Raw genomic sequence first — 20033 nt, forward strand, 5'->3', positions numbered from 1 at the left:
TAATTAATAAGAACGGATATATATCTATCTCACCTTCTTTAATTTGATTGACTTGCTGCATGTGGTGTCTGCTTTATAAATATATCAACAAACAAACGACACATGCCCAGCTTGATGCTGAAATCTTCTCATAATTATATTCTTCCATCAACACACAAATTTAAGAACGCCTTTTTAGGTACATTTGGAAATTAAACCTGCACAACTTGCTGTATGAATTTTTTTTTTTCCATTGATCTCTTTCTTTACATTTCAATTTTATTTGCATGTTATGACTTCCGCAAATTATTTTTTATATTAAAATAAAAATTATATTTTTCATGATAGTAGCTAGATTGTAAGGATGTTAATTTTAAATGTGATACTAATTGATTTAAAGTATAAAAATCAGACTTTTTAATTTTTTTGGGAGTAAAAATTATTGGACCCTCGAATTTATAACTTCAAAAAAAAAAAAAATCATAACAAGCAAAACAGATTATCCGATTTTAAATCAATTTTTTTAATTTTTCTTACAAAGTAATGAGATCTATCAATTACGCATTTTCATACAAAAAATACATACAAAGTCAATAAAATTAGATTGTACACCTTCTTTGTTCTTAACAAAAAAAATTTAGTCTTATAACCTCCTAATATAAACTATTTTTAGTTATACTAATATTTCTTTAAAAGAATAGTTTAAATAAATTTTTTATTTCAATAAAAGATTCATTTTGGGGTTTGATTTTTATAAAATTTTGTTTAGTAAACTTTAAAAGGTTTTTATTTTAATTTCTTAGTTATTTTAGTTGACATTATAAATTAAATACTAACATAGTAAGATGCGTTACATCAATATTTAATTTACAATGTTAGTATTAACAGAACAAACTAACAAAGATTAAAATAGAAATATTTTAAATTTTATTAAACTAAACCGTAAACACCATTAAAGAAATACCTTCCTTTTTTACAACAAAAGTATGACATAAAAATTATCAAAAATACTATTTGTATACCAAAATCAAACACCAATATATTTATGTATAAATATACGTGTGATTTAATTTATTTTTAATATATATTTATATTTTAATATATATTTTATATTAGTGACTAACTTCATAACTCAAAAATCATAACCTAATTTTTTTTCTCTCTCTCTTAAATATAGTGGCAGAAGGTATAGTCCCGTGAGCCATGAATATGACATATCCTAGCATGGGCATCTGAATTTCTGAACCTCTCATTTTGGCGCATCTCTCAAACAAACAAACTATATACATACGCATATACATCCTCAAAATGGGGCTCACACCCTTAACACACCAATTACCTTATTTACTAATTGCTACTACTGTCATTAATTTACTAAAAATTACGGATGCTTCACCGAATCATTGTGTACACATTTTAGATATAATATTTAATTATTTATTAATATTTTCTGTCATGCATATTTATTGTGTCTAATAATATTTAATAAAAAATAATAAAAATTCTTTTTTAGATATATTTTGATACATCTAAATACTATCATGTGTCAATGTATATAATTTATTTTTAATATATATTCTTAAAATAAAATTAAAAATAATATATATTATTATTTATTAAAATAACAAATATTATATATATATGTCGTATTTTCGTATTTTATAAAATTTTAAAATTTATATGTCCTTCGTGTCCCGTATTCGTGTCCATGCATAATAGCTCATTTAATTAATTAATTAATTACCTTACCTTGACACCAACAAAAGAAATTAATTATCTTACCTTCTTTTAATTCTTTCTATATAAATAAACCACACTCTCTATCTTCAAATCTTCACTCTTTTCTCCCTATCAAACTAGTATCACATCTTGATTGATTAGCCTGTTTCCATTTCTCAAGAAACTGAATCCATTCATTCTCCGAGCTAGCTTACATACATTGCTTCAACAAAGAAACGAAAAAAGATTCAAAGAAAAATGGAGATTGCACATTTCTTGTTTGGCATATTTGGTGGGTTATACTTTTGTTTTTTGTTTTCCATATTGTTTAGTTTCTTCCTCTGTTTTTCTCATTCTGCTTCTTCTTTTGGTGCCAGGGAATGCTTCTGCTTTGTTCCTCTTCTTGTCTCCAGTGTATGGATCATCACATTCTTCTTTTCTCCATTTTTTTTTGTGAGTGATTTATAGTAATAAATCTGGATTTGCTTTTGTAGGATCACATTCAAGAGGATTATTTGCAACAAATCCACTGAAAAATTCTCGGGCATTCCTTACGTTATGACACTCCTCAATTGTCTTCTTTCTGCTTGGTCACCTTTCTTTCTTTTCTTTTCTTTCTTAGTTTCTTTTGTTTTCTTTCTTTCTTAGATGTGTAGTTTAATTTAATGATTAAGCATAGACTATACAAAAGCATGTCTTTCTTACTATTTATATTTTTGTCAAAATTATACCTTATCATATTGAAGATAGACTGTACACTTTTTTTCTTGATTTTATTTTTATTTTTTTTAAGATGAAAGTAAGTACAAAAGTGTTACTTTTTTTTTCTTTCTGATTTTATTTTTTTAATAAAAAAACAAACAGGTATGGGTTGCCATTTGTGTCACCCAACAATATATTGGTATCAACTGTGAATGGTGCAGGAGCAGTGATTGAAATCATTTACGTCTTCATCTTCATCATTTTGGCACCGAAGAAGGAAAAGGCCAAGATTATTGGTCTCTTCGCCTTTGTTCTTACTGTGTTCGCAGCTGTAGTTTTTATTTCCCTTTTTGCCCTTCATGGCAATTCCAGGAAACTCTTCTGTGGCTTTGCTGCCTCCATATTTTCCATAATCATGTACGGTTCACCACTCTCAATTATGGTAAGCTTACCTTGTTTCCATTTTATTTGATATTTTTATTCAATTAATTAATCTTGCCCTATGATTTATAGAATTCATCAAAATTAAACAAACCATGCTATATATTTATCAACCATATACTAAAATCAGTCACCAATATAAAATATTAAAAATACACATTAAAATACAAAATACATATTAAAAATACATATTAAAAATTAGTTCAACTTTTAGTGATTTATTTTTTGTGCTTACATAATATTTTTGTATGTTTATTGATTATGGATTTATGTGCAGAGGCTAGTGATCAAAACAAAGAGTACAGAGTTCATGCCCTTCTTCCTCTCGTTGTTTGTGTTTCTATGTGGCACTTCATGGTTTATCTTTGGTCTTCTAGGCCGTGACCCTTTTGTTGCTGTAAGCACTTTTCTAAATTATATGCAATTTTAATTCCAAATTTTGTAGTAATAGAATTTAAAAATATAAACTAAAAATATGTTATTGGATTACTAAACTAAAAATACTAGTAAAAAATAATAAATTTTGCTAACTCTTGAACATTTCTCGTTTGCTATTTATTTAGGAAGAGAATTTCAATTATTAAACCATTGAGGGACTATTTTGCTAACAAACTGATTGATCGTCTGAGAATTAAAATAGTAATTTTTTATTTTCAGGTACCAAATGGTGTTGGTTCTGCATTGGGGACAATGCAACTAATATTATACTTCATATACCATGACAAGAAAGGTGCTACAAAGAACCAAACTCAAACAGAGGAAGAATCCATGGAGATGGGACAACAACAAGGGAAGCAATCCAACAACACAAATGGAACTACACAAGGATAATGATGAATCACGATGACACACGAACATTTGTCCAACAACATCAAACTGCTACCAACTTTGTCATTTGTAGTAGCTGCACCATGTTGTATGCAACTCACTATAGCCAAATGCTCTTCTTTTCTCCACTCCCCCCATTAATGCTTGTAATTTGCTTCTTCTTACTTGTGACATTGGCTGTTTGAGCCAATGGTACTGCATGGAAAAACAATATCAATGGATCTTAGTAGCTTCTTCCTCACTCAGGAAGAATTTTCTATTACAATGACTTTTCTTGAGCACTGATATAAAAGAATGAAAATTTGTCATTAGTTGGTTTAAGTAATTTTATATTTCTATTTAACTCCAAGGAATGTGATACCAAAATAATACATGTGATGTATGGGGGATTTAATGGGGTTTTGGAAAAAAGCTAGGAAGATTTGTTTTTCATTTTTATTTTTTTTCTTTTGCTTAAAGATAAGAAATATTATAAATAATATTTAAATACATTGAAGAATAAGCATTTTACTATTACTCTACTAGAATAGAAATCACACTAAAACTTATAATGATAAAATAAAGACTCAATTATAATTTTAATTTTATTAAATTTTTAATTAGTTCTTTAGAGTTTAAAGTTTAGAATCGAGCCTCTATATTAGATAAAAATTTCAATTAGATCATTTCTAATTATTTTTTGTTAAAAATACAAACTCTTTAAATTTTTGTTTTTATTTGTTATGTAGAATGAAATAAGAATATTCTAAAAACAAATATTCTAAAATTATTGTATTTTTCTGAAAATAATAAATAATAAAAATCTAATTATAAATTTTTATAAGAAATTTTTAAACAGAAAAAAATTAATTAAACCTAAAATAAATAAGTGTTCTACTAACATGGGATGGGCCTGAATACCCAGATGTTAAAAGTCCAAACCTATATTCTGAAAGGCCTATACTATTTTGCAAAACATTCCATATCACACATATGACCAAAAAAAGCCCAGAGTAAAGATTAGGAATGTTGTATACTTATATTCACTTTTACACTTTTTATTTTTTATTAAAAATCATTAATAAAAAATTAGAGAAACTAATATTTTTTTTTAGTTTTTGGGCCATAAAAATAAAAATACACACGCAAAATGGCAAACATTACTTCTCTATAAAATAAATGTTTCATTTTCCAAGCTCTAGACTCACAAAATGTCTTGCTCTTGTGTTTCACTACCAGTGAACTAATTAGATATGGTCATAATTTTGATTCGATCCGAATTAAATATTAGATATATTCGTAAAACACAATAATATTTTTAAAAATTTATTTTTATTTAAAAAATATCAATAAAATTTATTTTTTTATTCTTTTAAATATGTTTACTCTTAAAATAATATTAAATATATTTTTTTAAATAATAAATTAAAATAATACAACATATATAATAATTATTAGTCGAAACAAAACATAAAAAGAATATTTATTTTTTTATATATGCCTACACAAAATTCGCAATCCTATTCGTGCAGATCGAATCCATATCTGCAATTTTTGGATCAAATTCAAATAATATCATATATATGTGGATCGGATCCAATTCATGAACACCCCTAACAAAATAACTTACATCGATGTGTTCTTCGTATTGTTCTTTTTTGGTGATCCCTTTTCCTTTGTATCCTCATGCGCCACCTCTCTATCCACCTTCACATCGTCATCACCATGCTCTTTTTTTATGACCCTTTCCATTTTAATACCCATCACTTCCTGATGAACCTTTGCCTGTAGAATCAAACAACATAAAACAAAAAGGATAAAATAAAAAAAATAATTTAAAATTTATCAAATCACCTACTGGATATTTGTCCTCCTCGGGATTTTGCTTGTCAGTGAAAATACCAGCAGCAACAGCCTATAGATTATAATATCAACAATGTAAGACAAGAGAAAAGACAAGGATAAATTAATTAAATAAAAAATGTTAAAAGTAAAAGAAATGAAATATATGGTATCAAAATTGCATTATCTCATCAATATTCACACACCCTCACCCTGAGTGACTCTAACTGTTCTTCACTAATTGTTTTGTGTTGCATGGAATCTGGTCTTCTTGTAAACCTTGCTGGTCGCCTGCTTAGAGCCATTGAATTATTTCAAAAATATTATGAAGCCTAGTGTTTTGAGTGAAAAGCTTCTTCTCAACAATGGTGCTATATATACATACAAGCTAGGATGGAAAATAAAAGCCATGCATATATTGTGCTAGCTTTTTGGTGCAAAGGAGTATACCCATTTTTAAATGAGGTGGAACTTTTAACAGAGACTTTCTTTAAGTAGTGTATTAATTAGTAAGACGAAAATTCTATCAGCAATTCAATTCACAGCAGCACACAAGCTAAATTCTAATATCATATTAAAAATTTAGAATTGAATGATTAGATGATCGAATTCAATTCCAAAAAATAATTAATTTAAAATTAAAAATTTTTACGCAATTAAATCACTCCATAAAAAGAAGTGAAATTTCTATATGCAAAGCACACACCATGCACATGAGTACACGAGTTAAAGGTGTCATGGTAATGTTTTACTTGCATCACCTTGTAAAGTATAATAAATGAATAATGTGCTTATTTGGTCGCTATTTTTAGAAAAGATTTTTTTAATGGTTTTTTAAAATATTTTTTTGTAAAAAAGTAGAAGTAATATCAATTATATTTGGATAAAATAAGATAAAAATATATTTTTATTTATTTATTATGTAAAAAATAATTTAAAAAAAAAAGATGTAAATTGTAACTTTTTAAAAAAATTTTTTTATTTTCGAGTATTTTTATTTTTATTATTAAAAATTTGTCATATATACTAAAAAATAAAAAAATCTTATTTATTGAAATAAAAAAAAATTTATACGTCCAAACAAGTACAATATCTATATAAAATAAGACAATCTCCTATTTATTAATAACTTACACAAAAAATATTCTTTTTCAATTTTTTAATCATTTTAATTCAATGTTAAAAGTATATTCTTTTATTTAAGGGATAAAAATAAAAAAATTTAAAAACTCTGCATATGTATATTATATTATGTTATATTGTATTATATATGAATAAATTTTTATAGAAAAATGAGGTAAATATATTTTATTGACCAACATAAAGTATTTTTTCATAATATTTTATAATTTTTTTTGCTGGCACAAGTATTTTTTTTCTAAAAATATAGATAAAAAAATCTTTAATCACCCATAACTATGATACATAAGAGTTATTTTTAGTTTTAAGATACTTACACAGATACATACAAAAAAATTGAAGTCATCACAGCTGTTAACGTACATACAAAGTAATTAAATAACGTACATACAAATCTGTTAACGGCTATATAATTAACATGCTACTGGATAATGCACACAACATAAAAAAACGTACATACAAAGTAACTCTCCTTGATTTATCTTGCTTTGCGTAGGGTTGGTTACCACTGTTCATTAGTATCCAATAACACAAAGTTAACAAAGTTTAGATAATTGCATGAGCTTGTTTAAGCTTTATATGGCAGTCAGCAGCGTGGGCAATGTTTCTCACATTCTACATGCATGTTTATTTTGTACTCTTGCAGGTCCACCATTTGTCTGTATATTTATTCCTTATTTTTTGCATAGAATTGAGAAAACAATTATTACATATCTATTGATGTACAATAAGACATATATATTTTAATGAATATTTTAAGTATGTATATATTCTGTTTATTCTAATTCTTAGTTACAATTTTTTTCTAATGATAATTTGTGTGATTTTAATAGTATTTTTACAAGCCATTTATTTCAAATGGCTAAACCTTATTTCACATGTATTTTTTTTATATATTTATTGTTTGTTTGACTTTTAAAAATTTAGTAATAAATTAATTCTAATTTTCAATTGAAAAAGTTGAGTACCAGAAAATCTCTTTTTTTTTGTGTGGGTAAAAATGAAAATAGTTGATTGGAAATGATTTTGGGAACAAATTAAAATTAACAATAGCTTATAATGTTCACAAACATGGCATGGTCATTTATACAACTGATACAAGATAAATAACAAATAACAACTACTGAATTATAACTCAAATAGGATAATTTTTTTTATATAGTCATATATCCTCTTTATGTTTATATCAATTTCCATGTGACTATGTCATACAAAGAATATTATAGGTTTATATTGGATTATTAAATTCAAAATTGCTTTAATTAACGAAGTTTTTCATCCCTTGGAAATGATGATAGTTTTGCTTGTGAATTAAATGTAAATTCTACAAAGCAAATTGGTTATTTCATCCATCATTTATTTACCTGTCATCAATAGACATTTTAATACTGGTAGAAGAAAACTTTAAAATATTTTATTCCATTGATTTGAATGAGAATAAGCTCATCTAAGCACAGCTACTAGTACAAAGAAAGATAGATTATGGTAATATAAAAAGTTTAATTATGCCAACTAATGCAATAAAACAACATCAACATCATATCATATTCTTGTAATAATTCTTCATTGCAATCTAATACTTTGTTATTCTTCATCATCTAAGTCAGATCCAATATTATCTTCAGTTGCATCCTTTGCAATTTCAACTGGCTGCAAACCCTAATGACGATGAAAAAAAGTTAAGAAATTTTATAATAGATTTGTTTATTTGCACATATAAAATCCAACCTTCATTCGTTATTTAAAGATCATAATGTTAGAGAGAAAAAATAATCAATTTAAATCCTTATTTAATATTTATTTATTATAAAAGATATTAAATAAGATCAAAAGTAATAAAATTAGACTTTTTTTTAAATTTTTTTATTATCAAATAGTTTTAATTTAAAAATATAAAAATAACATGCAATAGATTTTTTTAAAATTTCTAAAATAAAAATCAACACATTATTATTAAAGGTGAGAAATTTGATAATACTTTTTGGAGCTTTTGAATTTAAAAGAATAAATCATTTTTATATGTGTCAAATAATTTAAAAAAAAATTAAAATATAAAAGAAATAAATACTCATATATGTTATTTTTTTACAGCCAGAAATATTTCCAGAGCTTGTTCTCTTGGATGATTGTTGAGGACTTCAATTGCGGCCTCCTGCACAAAGATTTTAAAAATAATATAAAATAATAACAAATTATGAAAAAAATAAAATAAAAAAACATTCATAAACATGTATCTATAAATTACTATAAAATAGAACATGAGAAAAAGAAAAGAATATAAACACTATATAATAGAATGATAAGGAAGTGAGAACGAGACCCTTGCTATATTGAGTTCTCCATGAAAGAGGGTTTTTGGTTCAGATTCAATGGAAGACATTCTTTGAAGCTGTAGTGGAGGTGGTGGTGTAACAAGAGATATTAGCGGTGCACCTACATTTGATGATTGATCATCTAATACACTATCATTATTGGCGTTTTGTTTATTCATTTTTTTTCTCCTTAACTATTTTTTTTTTCTTTCACTCTTTGCACACTTCTCTTCTACTTGACTCTATGAGCACCAACACTTTCACCTGTCTTAAATAGACCAGCAAAAGTAGTAGTATAGTGCTTCTGTTTTAGTTTTGATTGTTAACTTTAATTATTTAATACAATTAAGCAATAATAATAAAAATTTTCCAAACGTACTCAGGTGTGTGGTGATATTCTGGTCAATGAACGACTGAACTAATATTTTGACATTGAGTATTTTTAAAAATATTTCAGATAAAATTAAAACCTGATGTTTGAGATAAAAAGAGCATTTACTCAAATAACTTCTTTCGCAAAAGTAGAGGAAAAAAAAAGAAGCATCTTTGACTACTGTAATAATAATAATGAGAATAGAAAGAGGGATGAGACAGGTGGTATGAAGATAGCAATGAACGTGGCATCCATGGTAAAGAAGATCACAGCAATGCAAATACAAATGGCACCGTCACAGATATACAAGACTTATTACTTATGAAAGATGAATTCATAGAAGGAAGAACTTATAATGCATGGAACGTACCAACAGCAGCAACCACCACGCATCCCAAGTACATGACAAAAGACCTTTTCCTTCGTCTATCCGGTGGAAGTTGGACTTTATTACTACCATATTTAATTGAATTTGTATACATCTTCTTTATTCACATATGGAAATATCTGGAACAACGTGATTAACAAGATTGTATTAGGGTTTGTTTAGGTGAATTTTTTAAAAAAAAAGTTTTTACGATATTTTTTAAAGATTTTATAAAAAAATAAAAGTAATTTTATGTTTAAATAATTTATGCAAAAAGATTTTTTATTTATTAATTATATTTAAGAATAACGATATAAAAGTACTTTTTATTTATTTATTATATAAAAAACATCTTTTTTTAAGAAAAGAGATCTTTTAAAAAAAATAAATTACAATTTCTTAAAAAATATATTTTTTATTTTTTCAGTACTTTTATTTTTATTATTAAAAATTTACTAAATACGCTAAAAAAATTTTTTTATTAAAAAATATCTTTTTTTATCAATTTAAGGTCTTGTTTGGGCACCATTTTTAAAAAAGATGTTTTTGTTAAATGATATTTTTTTAAAAGATCTTTTACAAAAATAAAAGTGATTTTATGCTTGGATATCTCATATAAAAAGATTTTTTTAGTATTTTTATTTTTACTATTAGAAATTTACCAAACACACTAAAAAATAAAAAAAAAATATTTTTTGATTCAAAAAAATCTTTTTTTATTAATTTAATAGCGTCTAAACAAACACTAATAGTACCCAAATAAACACTTAGTAATTAAATTGATAGAGCTAAAAATTTAAAAATTTAATCAGAATTCAACAGAATATAATAAGTATAAAACATAAATATTTGACTAGATAATTATACTAAGAAAATGAAAATTAGGAATTAATTTAAGAAATGACTACAAAAATTGAAGAGAATAAAACTTAAATATGTTCAAACTCAAACAATTAGTATAAAAGATTAACTATTATTTCAAAACATCTAGTAATTAAATACTAGAGGATTCACCTATATACACAAAACAGAAACTTGTTACGTGCATGTGCATTTCTACTATTATGTAATCTATGGGAGTCAACCATGGTTTCTACTTTCTACATAAACCGTGGCTACCAGAAACTGATTACTTGTGAATGAGATGCATCATAAACCGTGGCAAGCTACCACGGTTTACTAAGGCTGCCAAATGTACATAAAACGTTGTGACCAGCAACGGTTTATGTAGGAGTTCGTATGGCCATAAACCTTTGTTAGTTGCAACGGTTTATGAGGAGTGAAATTCTATATATATGTGGGTGAGATTCAAGCTGCATAAGTGGCAGGTGAGGAAGAGAGTTTTCTTGTCTTAGTGCATTGCTCTGGGAAAATCCAAAAAAGCAAAAGATATGGTGTGAAGTTCACTAACAGAGAACCACTGAGTGTTTTCATTAGTTCATCAAGCACTTTGTCAGATTTGAAGAACAGCATCTTGCAGAAGCTTGGGGTGTTTGGTAGCAAGTGGGAGAAGAAGCTATTCTACAAGATTTCCATCGCAGTTGTCTCGACCAGTGTTAAGTATGATACCTTTGTGCTAGCGGCTGATGAAGATATTAGGGTTCTGTTCCATTGTGTTAGGAGTTTTCCAGAGGTCAGAATACACGAGTTGTTCGTGAAGTTGGAGGCTGGTGTCGATAGTTCTGGGTTATCAGCTCCAGTTCATAGCTCGACTGTCGCGGGAGGTGTGTCTAGTTCGATGCCTGCGGTCAGACCATTCGTTCCGCTGGTAGCATCCCCTTCATTCGCAGCTGATTTAAATCGAACGGAGGTTGTTGATTTTGTACCTTTGGAGAATGTAGGGGTCTTTGAGCAGGCATGTGAGGTGGGGACTGGTGGTGGCTTGATACCTGATATGCAAGGCTTTGGAGAACCTGATCGAGTAGAGAATGCAATGTGTGATGATGACTCTGACCAGGAGCCTGTAGATATCATTGGGGACAGCGATGATGACACAAGTGCCAATCCACATGCATAGCATGGGCCTTCAAGTTCTGGCACTCAGCAGTACCCTCCACACTTCTCCACACTAAACTTGCAGGCTCTGGGTAAACAGGCGGACGATGGTCCTATAGTTGGGGGCTCTTCTACAGAATTTCAGATTGGGCAATCATTCCAGAATAAAGATGAGGCTGTGCTGAGTGTGAAGGACTATAGCATCCGCCAAGGTGTTGAGTACAGAGTCATCGAATCAGATAATTTGAAGTATCATGGAAAATGCAAGGAGTTTGGCAAGGGTTGTACTTGGTTGATTCGCATAGCGCTGCGTTCACGAAAGGGCACTTGGGAAGTTAGGAGGTACAACGGGCCACACACTTGCTTGGCAACCTCTATTTCCAGTTATCACCGTCAGCTGGATTACTACGTTATCTGTGCGAGGATTCTTTTGTTGGTTAGAGCAGATACTGCGGTTACGGTAAAGGTATTGCAACAAGCTACAGAAGCCAATTACAGTTTCAGGCCTAGTTACAGGAAGGTTTGGATGACCAAGCAGAAGGCAGTGGCACAAATATATAGAGATCGGAAAGAGTCGTATGCAGAGTTGCCACGTTGGATGCTAGGGGTACAGTCAACCATGGCTGGGACAGTTTCTGTGTTGAAGACGTCTCCTGTTCGGCTTGGGGGTGAGGTTGATGAGTCCACGGTGTACTTTCATCGACTTTTCTGGACATTTTCACCATGTATCGAGGCATTCCATCATTGCAAGCCCCTTGTGAGTATTGACGGTACCCACTTGTACGGGTGCCTATACGCCGACGCCGATCGACTCGCCTGTTATCTGGTCTGTCGTAAACCTGCACCCTGGGAGGTTCTTGGGACGACCCTCTGTGACGAACCTCCTCAGTCAACACAATTGGCCTCGGATCCTGAAATGCAACATCTGGGGATAGGAATCTGTGGGCCACATGGCACCACCAGTCCAGGTACTCAGCTGATGGACCGGGGTCAAGGACTCGATCGACCGGTATGATTGAATAAAGCCGGTTCTCCCAATGCTGATGCCACTCCTAATAATATCTGGGGAACCATTGGTCCCCACCCCTGCCATCCTTCGCATGTAGCCAATCTATGTTCAGAGCTGCCTGAGGGAGATGTTGAACACTGCCGAACTGAGGTAGCACCGTAACGACCTGATGCCACTCAATCGTAGCAAAATAAATCAGGCTAGTAATGGTCGTCCATAGCTTACGGTGCTCGTCAACTAGTATCTCCGGATGAATAACAGCAGCAACCTCGGCAGAAGAATAAGGCTCCCACACAAACTGTATCGAAACAGTAACAGTTTCGTCAGACCATCACATTTAACATAAACCAGTCTAACTAAGAGCAATAACTAAATCACTCACATCGTGGACACGCAATCGATCCAAAGAAAGGTGTGCAGACACCACTCTTTGATCCCCTGCATCGTTTCTCGGTAGATATGTAGCCCACCTACATTTTTCATTGAAATGATGTCATAACAAAGAAGAACACATGATGTTGAACAAGTTATGAACCGAAAATATTAAACCGTACCTGGATGCAAGCGAAAACCCGAATCCATCAAACCCACTAGGCCTCAAAGTGAAAAACCTCCAGAAAATCCAAGACTGTAGAAGCTATAGTGGCCCGGCCAAGTTAACAATATTTCTGTTTGTCCCACGACAAAGACATCTATACAACCAGGCTAGTGCCGCCGAGCCCCAACTATATCTGCCCAAGTCGTCCAACGATGCCAAATAAGGCAACTAGCGAAGGTGGACCCAGTTTGCATTCTTGTCCGCAAACAGCTGAGAGGACAACATCATCAGAATATAAGCACGCGCGTATATACGCACGGTCTCATCACTAGCATCTGCTAGGAGAACCCGGAACCTTTCATGGAACCATGTGTAGCACACTGTCATCTGCTTGACTTTACTTTGCGGAGGTAACTCCCCAAACAACTTGCGGAACCACACCCATGCCGGTCTTCCGTGTTCCATCAGATTCTCAAACTCCGTTAAGCACCCACTAATGGGCTCCCCATCGATCGGCAAACCCAGCTGATATGCCACATCTTGCAAAGTGATAGTGCACTCACCAAAGGGCATATGGAAGGTGTGGGTCTCAGGACGCCACCGCTCAATAAATGCGCTAAGTAGAGGCTCATCAACCTAGAACCACTGACTGTTCAGCCTAGCCAAATGATACAAGCCCGCGGTCTCCAGATATGGTATAATCCGGTCGTGTAAAGGCATATTCTGTTGTCTCCTAACACCGCTAATAATCCTAGTAGGCTGCAAAAATGTGGGTAACAAAATCCCTTAACATACGACTAATACTAATAACATCAAACATAATTTTAAAAAACTTATTAGATACCTCACATTGATTTTCTATTTTCTCTAATGATAGTAATAACAATCACGAAGCAATAGGAACAATAACAATATCAACAGGAATAATTCTACTAACAATAACAATAATTATAATACTAACAGCTCCCATTACTAATAAAAATAAAAGTAATAATAATAACTACCATTATCATAATAGTAACAAAAATAATAATAGTAACAACGATACTACTACTACTATCAACTCATAATAACAATAAAAATAAAAGTAATAAAATAATTTTACTAATAATAATAGTAATATAAATAATAATAATAACAATAATAATAATAATAATAATAATAATAATAATAATAATAATAACTAACCTCTTCATCGATGTATCCAGCCATGTGAGCAACGCCATTTAGTCGGTACAAGCGAGCTTCATCCTCCATGGCTCTACCACCCAAACCTCACCAAAATCTTCAAACGTCTCCCTTAAATTCTCTGAACCAACAAGCTTCAAAATTTTTGTTTTGGCACAAATGATCTGTGATAAGCATCAACAGATTATGTATTTATACTACCTAACATATAAACCGTGGGAAGCTAGAGGGGTTTACGTTTAAGGCATCCTCTTCATAAACCGTGGGAAGTTAGGGGGGTTTAAGTTCAAGGCGTCCTCTTCATAAACCGTGGTGGGCTACCACGGTTTATGCCTAGCTTTTTTCTTCCTAATCCGTTGCAATCAGTTACGTTTTACGCCCAATGTCTTTCAAGCATAATCCGTCCTGATAGCCATCGTTTATGTAAAAAGTAATCGTGATTGGCTCCCACAAATTATATAATAATAAAAATACAGATATACGTAACAAGTTTTTGTTTTGTGTATATAGATAAAAGATTCCCTCAATTTAAATACTATATAGACAAAAGCAATGGGCTATACAGCCTATACTTTTATACTTATTATCAACACAATAATTACTTTATTGCCGTTCATGAACACTTAAGGTGGATTTAAACATAGAAATTTATATATACTAACTCTGTATAGAAAATTATGATCATTATTAATTTATTATTTCACAAGAAAAACAAAAATACTACTCTTTAATTTATAAATATTTTTATTAGAATACAGAATAATAACTTAAGAACAACTATTAAATGCTATTATTATCTAATGTATAATAACGAGGAGTACTTATTTATAGACTAAAAATTAAGATACAATCTAAACATAATAACAAAATTAATATAATATCAAATTAAATAATAACAAAATCAATGGGATATATACTTAGGTAGTATATTAATTTATAATATTTAAATATATTCTAATATCTCTCAAATTACAACTTATTTAAAAAATGAAAAAAAAGAAAACAATAAAGTAAGAAAATTAAAATAGTATATTTAAATAAAATTCTCACAAATCGGATATATATCTAGCCTAGAATATGGATGGAATGGCAAAACTACGAAGTGCAAAGTGAAACTACTCCAGTAAAATAGTTGAAACTTGGGATATGGATGGAATGGCTGAAATTTAGTATTCTTGATTACAAAACAAGTGGTGAAAAAGTGACAGACTTGAGCTTAAAACAATTACAAAGACATATGTGCCCTAAACTTTTGGAGAATATTAATGGCAAGTCCAATATTAGATTATCAGTCATGGATTTAGAAATCTAACAATAGAGGGGTTGAAAATTGAAATTTTGTATAATTAAATATAATATTATATATTTGATAATAGATATAATTATAATTAATTTTTTAATTAAAAAATTAATAAATATTTGTCAAATAAAAAATTATCTCATCCTTCATAATTTTTTTATTATTTTACATCTAATAAAATATAAAATGATCTATTTTTAAATATTTTGTTAATTAAGTTATTTTAATAAGTATTTATGTGCAGCGAGTAAAATTTTTATGTTTTATATCATTATAAAATATGACATAAAATAATATAAATTAATTTCTCTAACAATTTTGTTATGTGAATTTAAAATATACTAAAGTATTTTTATATAATAATAGGGGTAAAAAGTAATAGAAAAATAATAAAAAAGAAACAACTAAATTACTAATTAAAAAAAGAACAATATTATTATTTTAAAGTATTTTTATATGAATATAGATATTAAAATTAATTTAAAAAAATAAATATAAAAAAATTCTAAATTGTAAACTCCGTTAAATTAGTAAGTAATTAGCCAAAAAATTAATTTTAATAAAAAAGATTAGAAATGTGAATATTATATCAAATTAGGATAGAGTTCATCGAAACGAGAATTTTGACACTAATTTCTAAAAAATTGGTCCAAGATTGGATTGAACAAACCGAATCGGTTGAACCGGACCCAAATCGGGCCTGTGGGGCCAATCGGCCCAGCATTTAAATGAACCCAAAGCTCATTTCCTTCTAAAAATACAACAGAAACAGCCCTAAACGCAGCAGGGAAGAAGAAGGAAACGAAACCCTTACCGTGATTTCAAAACGTCGTAACTCCTCCGTCTGAGCTCCGATCACCGCACCGTTTACAGCCACACGATCACCTCGTCAAGCTCTACGTTTTTACTAGAACAATTTTATAGGTAATCCGCTTATTCACCCTCAGCCTCTTCTTCCCCAATTTTCGAAAAATTAAGTGGATGTATTGAATTTCTTTACTCTTTGATGTTTTAGGATCCAATTAGTTTGAGAAAAACGTTCACTCTTGCTTATATGAAGCTTGGGTAAGGTGTGGATACCATAATTCTATTTTAATTTTACTGAATTTATGCCTTGGATATTAAATTGGGTATATGTGTGTTTTGAACGTGTATTAGGTTGTGAATAAATAATTGGAGTTTGAAATTGTGGATATTGGAGCTTGGAGGAAGCTGAACACTAGTATTTTGTTGAAGTTGTTGGGGCTGTGTTGGTTTTAATAAATTGCCTTGATCACTACGAGAAAATCGGCCAAGGTATGGTTTAGGTTTCTCGCATTTAATATATAATGTTCTGTGAAAACTTAGGCTAGAGAACCATAGGATAGGTTAGAAAGATTATGTATGTTAGATGCTTAGTATTAATAGCATTGATTGGTAATAAAAATTATGTATGTGTTGGTGGTGTTGTTGGTAAGTTGGAGGAAATGAGTGCATATGTATGTATGGGAAAATAGTGGTAATTTTGTTGAAGGAAGCATGGAATTTTGTTGATTGATGGCAATGATGATCTATGGATGGTAGAGTTATTTGCAGTTGTTACATATTGTTTGTTTGTGCTGAATGTAGGTAAATGAAGTTAACTTTGAAATTGTTTAAAGAAAATTGAGGTTTTTGAAGTAGGATGAAAATTGGTTTTTGACTGAATTTCAGCGAGTTATAACTTGGCTTCCGGACCTCCAAATGGTTTCAAACTTGTTTTAATAAAAAACTGGTTTCGCGAAGTTTATGCCGTTCGAAGAATGGAAGAAAAACGATTTAAAAAGATTAAGTAATGCTCTTCGGAACTTTTGGAGTGTAATATGCAATTATGCAGGTGAACATTTCATGGTTATACAGCTCTCTGGTTTATCTAATTTTTTTTGGAAAAACGTACATCCACGCGTACGCGTGGCATGCAATTTTTTACTGTGCGTACGCGAATAGCCCTATGCGTAGGCTTAATGAGTTAGCATGCATGTCCACGCGTACGCATGACAAGGGGATACACATGCGAGCTACATTTTTACACTCCCACGCATACGCGTGGCCCCATTTCCAGCAAACATGATTTTTCTAAGTTTTGAACTCTATTTCAAACTTCTCAACCTCTATTTTCATTCCTTTAGTCATAAATAATAGTATTAAACTTGATAGTTAGATGAAGTTAAGAAAAGAGGATAACTTGGAGATGAAGTAAAGCTGAAAAAGTAATGAATTGAATATAAAAATGCTATGAATGATAATGTATGATATTTGGCTTGAATAATCAACTGATCTGAGATATGAGATTTCCTGGGTAAAGTATGTGGCTTGCCACCATGTGTACCAGGTCAAAAACTCGATACTCTCTTGACCGTACGACATAAGGGTGACCGGGCACTTATAAATTCTCGGGGATGGTACCCCCATTGAGCGATTTGATATGTGTGTGTGTGTGTGTGTGTGTGTGTGTGTGTGTAAAAAAACTATGTATAGACTCATGAGGATACGCGTCGGGGGACAGTCCAAAGGTTTAGCAAACCAGATTTGTCGGGTTGGCTTGATAATCGACAGATGAGACTCATCAGCCATAGGACAGGCATGCATCATGTGCATATTACTTGAATTACTTGTTTCTGCATTAACTGGTATGCCTAAGTGCATTTACTATGTTAAATGTATATTTGCTACCTGCAGTACTTGTGACCTTCTTGTGTTTGCTTTTATATGCTTATTTGTCTGTGAAATGTTGTTGGAGATGGAGATACAGAAGAAAGGCAATGGGACTTAGGTTCAAGATTAAGTTAAGATAGGCTTAGTTACCATTAGAAAACCACCTATTATGACTTCTGTTTAATACTTTAAGCTTTGTAATCTGAGTGTCGGCGTTCTAGGATTGCCTTTGGCATTTCCAGGACCTTATATCTTATATTTGTGGCACCTTTACCATACTGAGAACCTCTGATTCTCACCCCATACTATGTTATTTTTTTTTTCAAATACAGTTCGAGAGATACCTCCTTAGGTGTCTGAGCTTCTGAAGCGAAGTGGTTGTTGGGTTACTTTTTGGATTGTATAGTTATACTTGTACATGTACTTAATTTTTTCTTCGTGTAACTTGTTCTTTTTTATCCTCTTAGAGGCTTATGGAGAGATAGGATTTTGTTTATGTAAATTTGAGTTTTGGATATGTATATATATGTATATCTTCTCCGGCCAGCCTTGACTTCGCGGGCTGAGTTAGGAGGTTGTTATTTTGTATCTTTGGTCCTCTATTCCTACTTTTGTTATCTTATGCTTGACAGTTATAGTTTTCTTAACACACAAGTTAACTCATTTCCTGAACGTTGCGCTTTAATTCATGATTTTTATTTCTTCTGTTCTACAAGGCTCCTAGTTTATTATACTCTTTCTACTATTATATGTACACTTTTTATTTTAGAGGTCGTAATACTACATCATCTCTATTTTACGGCTTAAGCGTAAAACTCTGTGTCGTAAGGTATTAAATAAATCAAATAAAAAATACAAATAATATAAATATATATAAAATAATTTAAATTCTAATACATAAAAATTATTAATTTTTTTATTATTACTATACTATTAAATTTTACTTTATATAATATATCTATTATAATAATATGAGTTTAAAATTTATTGAAAAGTCCATACTACTATTTACCTCTTTGAGTCCGTCCCTAGTTGCTGCATACTTGAGGGAGAATAAAAAATACAATGGTGGAAGTGGTGTTGAGTTTAGGGGTGTCAAAAATCCCCAGGAGGCGGGGATTCCCGCAGGGACCGCCCCGAATGAGGCCTCGATGGTGGAGAATTTTTTCCGTGAGGATGGAGATGAGGAGCGAAATTTTTCCGAAACAGGCGCGGGGACCCGAGCGGGGATCCCCGCCCCATTCCCGATAATTTTTCGAATGTTTGAAATTTCTTAAATAACCTTACTTTATTTCTAACATAGGAGGTTTTTTAGTAATTTCACCAATTAAAAAACCCTAACCCTATTATTCAGTCTTCCCTACTCACTGTGTTGTTTGCTGCGCCATCTACTCTCTATTTCCAGTCCCAACTCTTTTCCATTTCCACTTTGTTCAAACTCCAAAACTCCCACAACACCATACGATGTTCTCTCCCACAGCCCTAACTCTCTCCAGTTTCCACTTGATGTTAAATACTATAGCTTATTGCTTTTTTTTAGAATAGAAATTGTATTTTAAGATTTTATTTTATGGACTATAATTTACTATGTTGTATTTGTGGACTTATAATCTTGGATAAGATATGTTTGTGTGTTTGTAATAGTATT

The 20033-nt window shown here is 30.6% G+C and overlaps 2 protein-coding genes across 2 annotated transcripts; one reads left to right on the forward strand and one right to left on the reverse strand.

Moving 5' to 3' along the window:
- The first annotated feature begins 1749 nt into the window (after positions 1 to 1749).
- LOC112705985 (bidirectional sugar transporter SWEET1) lies at positions 1750 to 3934 on the forward strand. The gene is made up of 6 exons (XM_025757043.3): positions 1750 to 1990; positions 2076 to 2112; positions 2193 to 2288; positions 2563 to 2842; positions 3119 to 3238; positions 3499 to 3934. Exons 1-6 carry the CDS (start codon positions 1957 to 1959, stop codon positions 3670 to 3672), a joined length of 741 nt encoding a protein of 246 aa, XP_025612828.1. The 5' UTR covers positions 1750 to 1956; the 3' UTR covers positions 3673 to 3934.
- Positions 3935 to 8022: 4088 nt separating this feature from the next.
- On the reverse strand, positions 8023 to 9337 carry LOC112705987 (uncharacterized). Its single transcript, XM_025757046.3, has 3 exons — positions 8951 to 9337; positions 8720 to 8782; positions 8023 to 8289 (listed from the first exon to the last, which is right to left on the reverse strand). Exons 1-3 carry the CDS (start codon positions 9119 to 9121, stop codon positions 8215 to 8217), a joined length of 309 nt encoding a protein of 102 aa, XP_025612831.1. The 5' UTR covers positions 9122 to 9337; the 3' UTR covers positions 8023 to 8214.
- Between the last annotated feature and the right edge of the window lie 10696 nt (positions 9338 to 20033).

Source organism: Arachis hypogaea, chromosome 8 (genome assembly GCF_003086295.3).
Source record: "Arachis hypogaea cultivar Tifrunner chromosome 8, arahy.Tifrunner.gnm2.J5K5, whole genome shotgun sequence".
NCBI lineage: Eukaryota > Viridiplantae > Streptophyta > Magnoliopsida > Fabales > Fabaceae > Arachis > Arachis hypogaea.

Coding starts and splice junctions, on each gene's coding strand:
- LOC112705985 (XM_025757043.3), top strand. CDS start 1,957: ATGGAGATTGCACATTTCTTGTTTGGCATATTTG. Junction 1,991..2,075: donor TTTCTTGTTTGGCATATTTG/GTGGGTTATACT, acceptor TTTTGGTGCCAG/GGAATGCTTCTGCTTTGTTC. Junction 3,239..3,498: donor GCCGTGACCCTTTTGTTGCT/GTAAGCACTTTT, acceptor TTTTATTTTCAG/GTACCAAATGGTGTTGGTTC.
- LOC112705987 (XM_025757046.3), bottom strand. CDS start 9,121: ATGAATAAACAAAACGCCAATAATGATAGTGTATTAGATGATCAATCA. Junction 8,783..8,950: donor GAGAACTCAATATAGCAAGG/GTCTCGTTCTCA, acceptor ATCTTTGTGCAG/GAGGCCGCAATTGAAGTCCT. Junction 8,290..8,719: donor CTCTGGAAATATTTCTGGCT/GTAAAAAAATAA, acceptor CATCGTCATTAG/GGTTTGCAGCCAGTTGAAAT.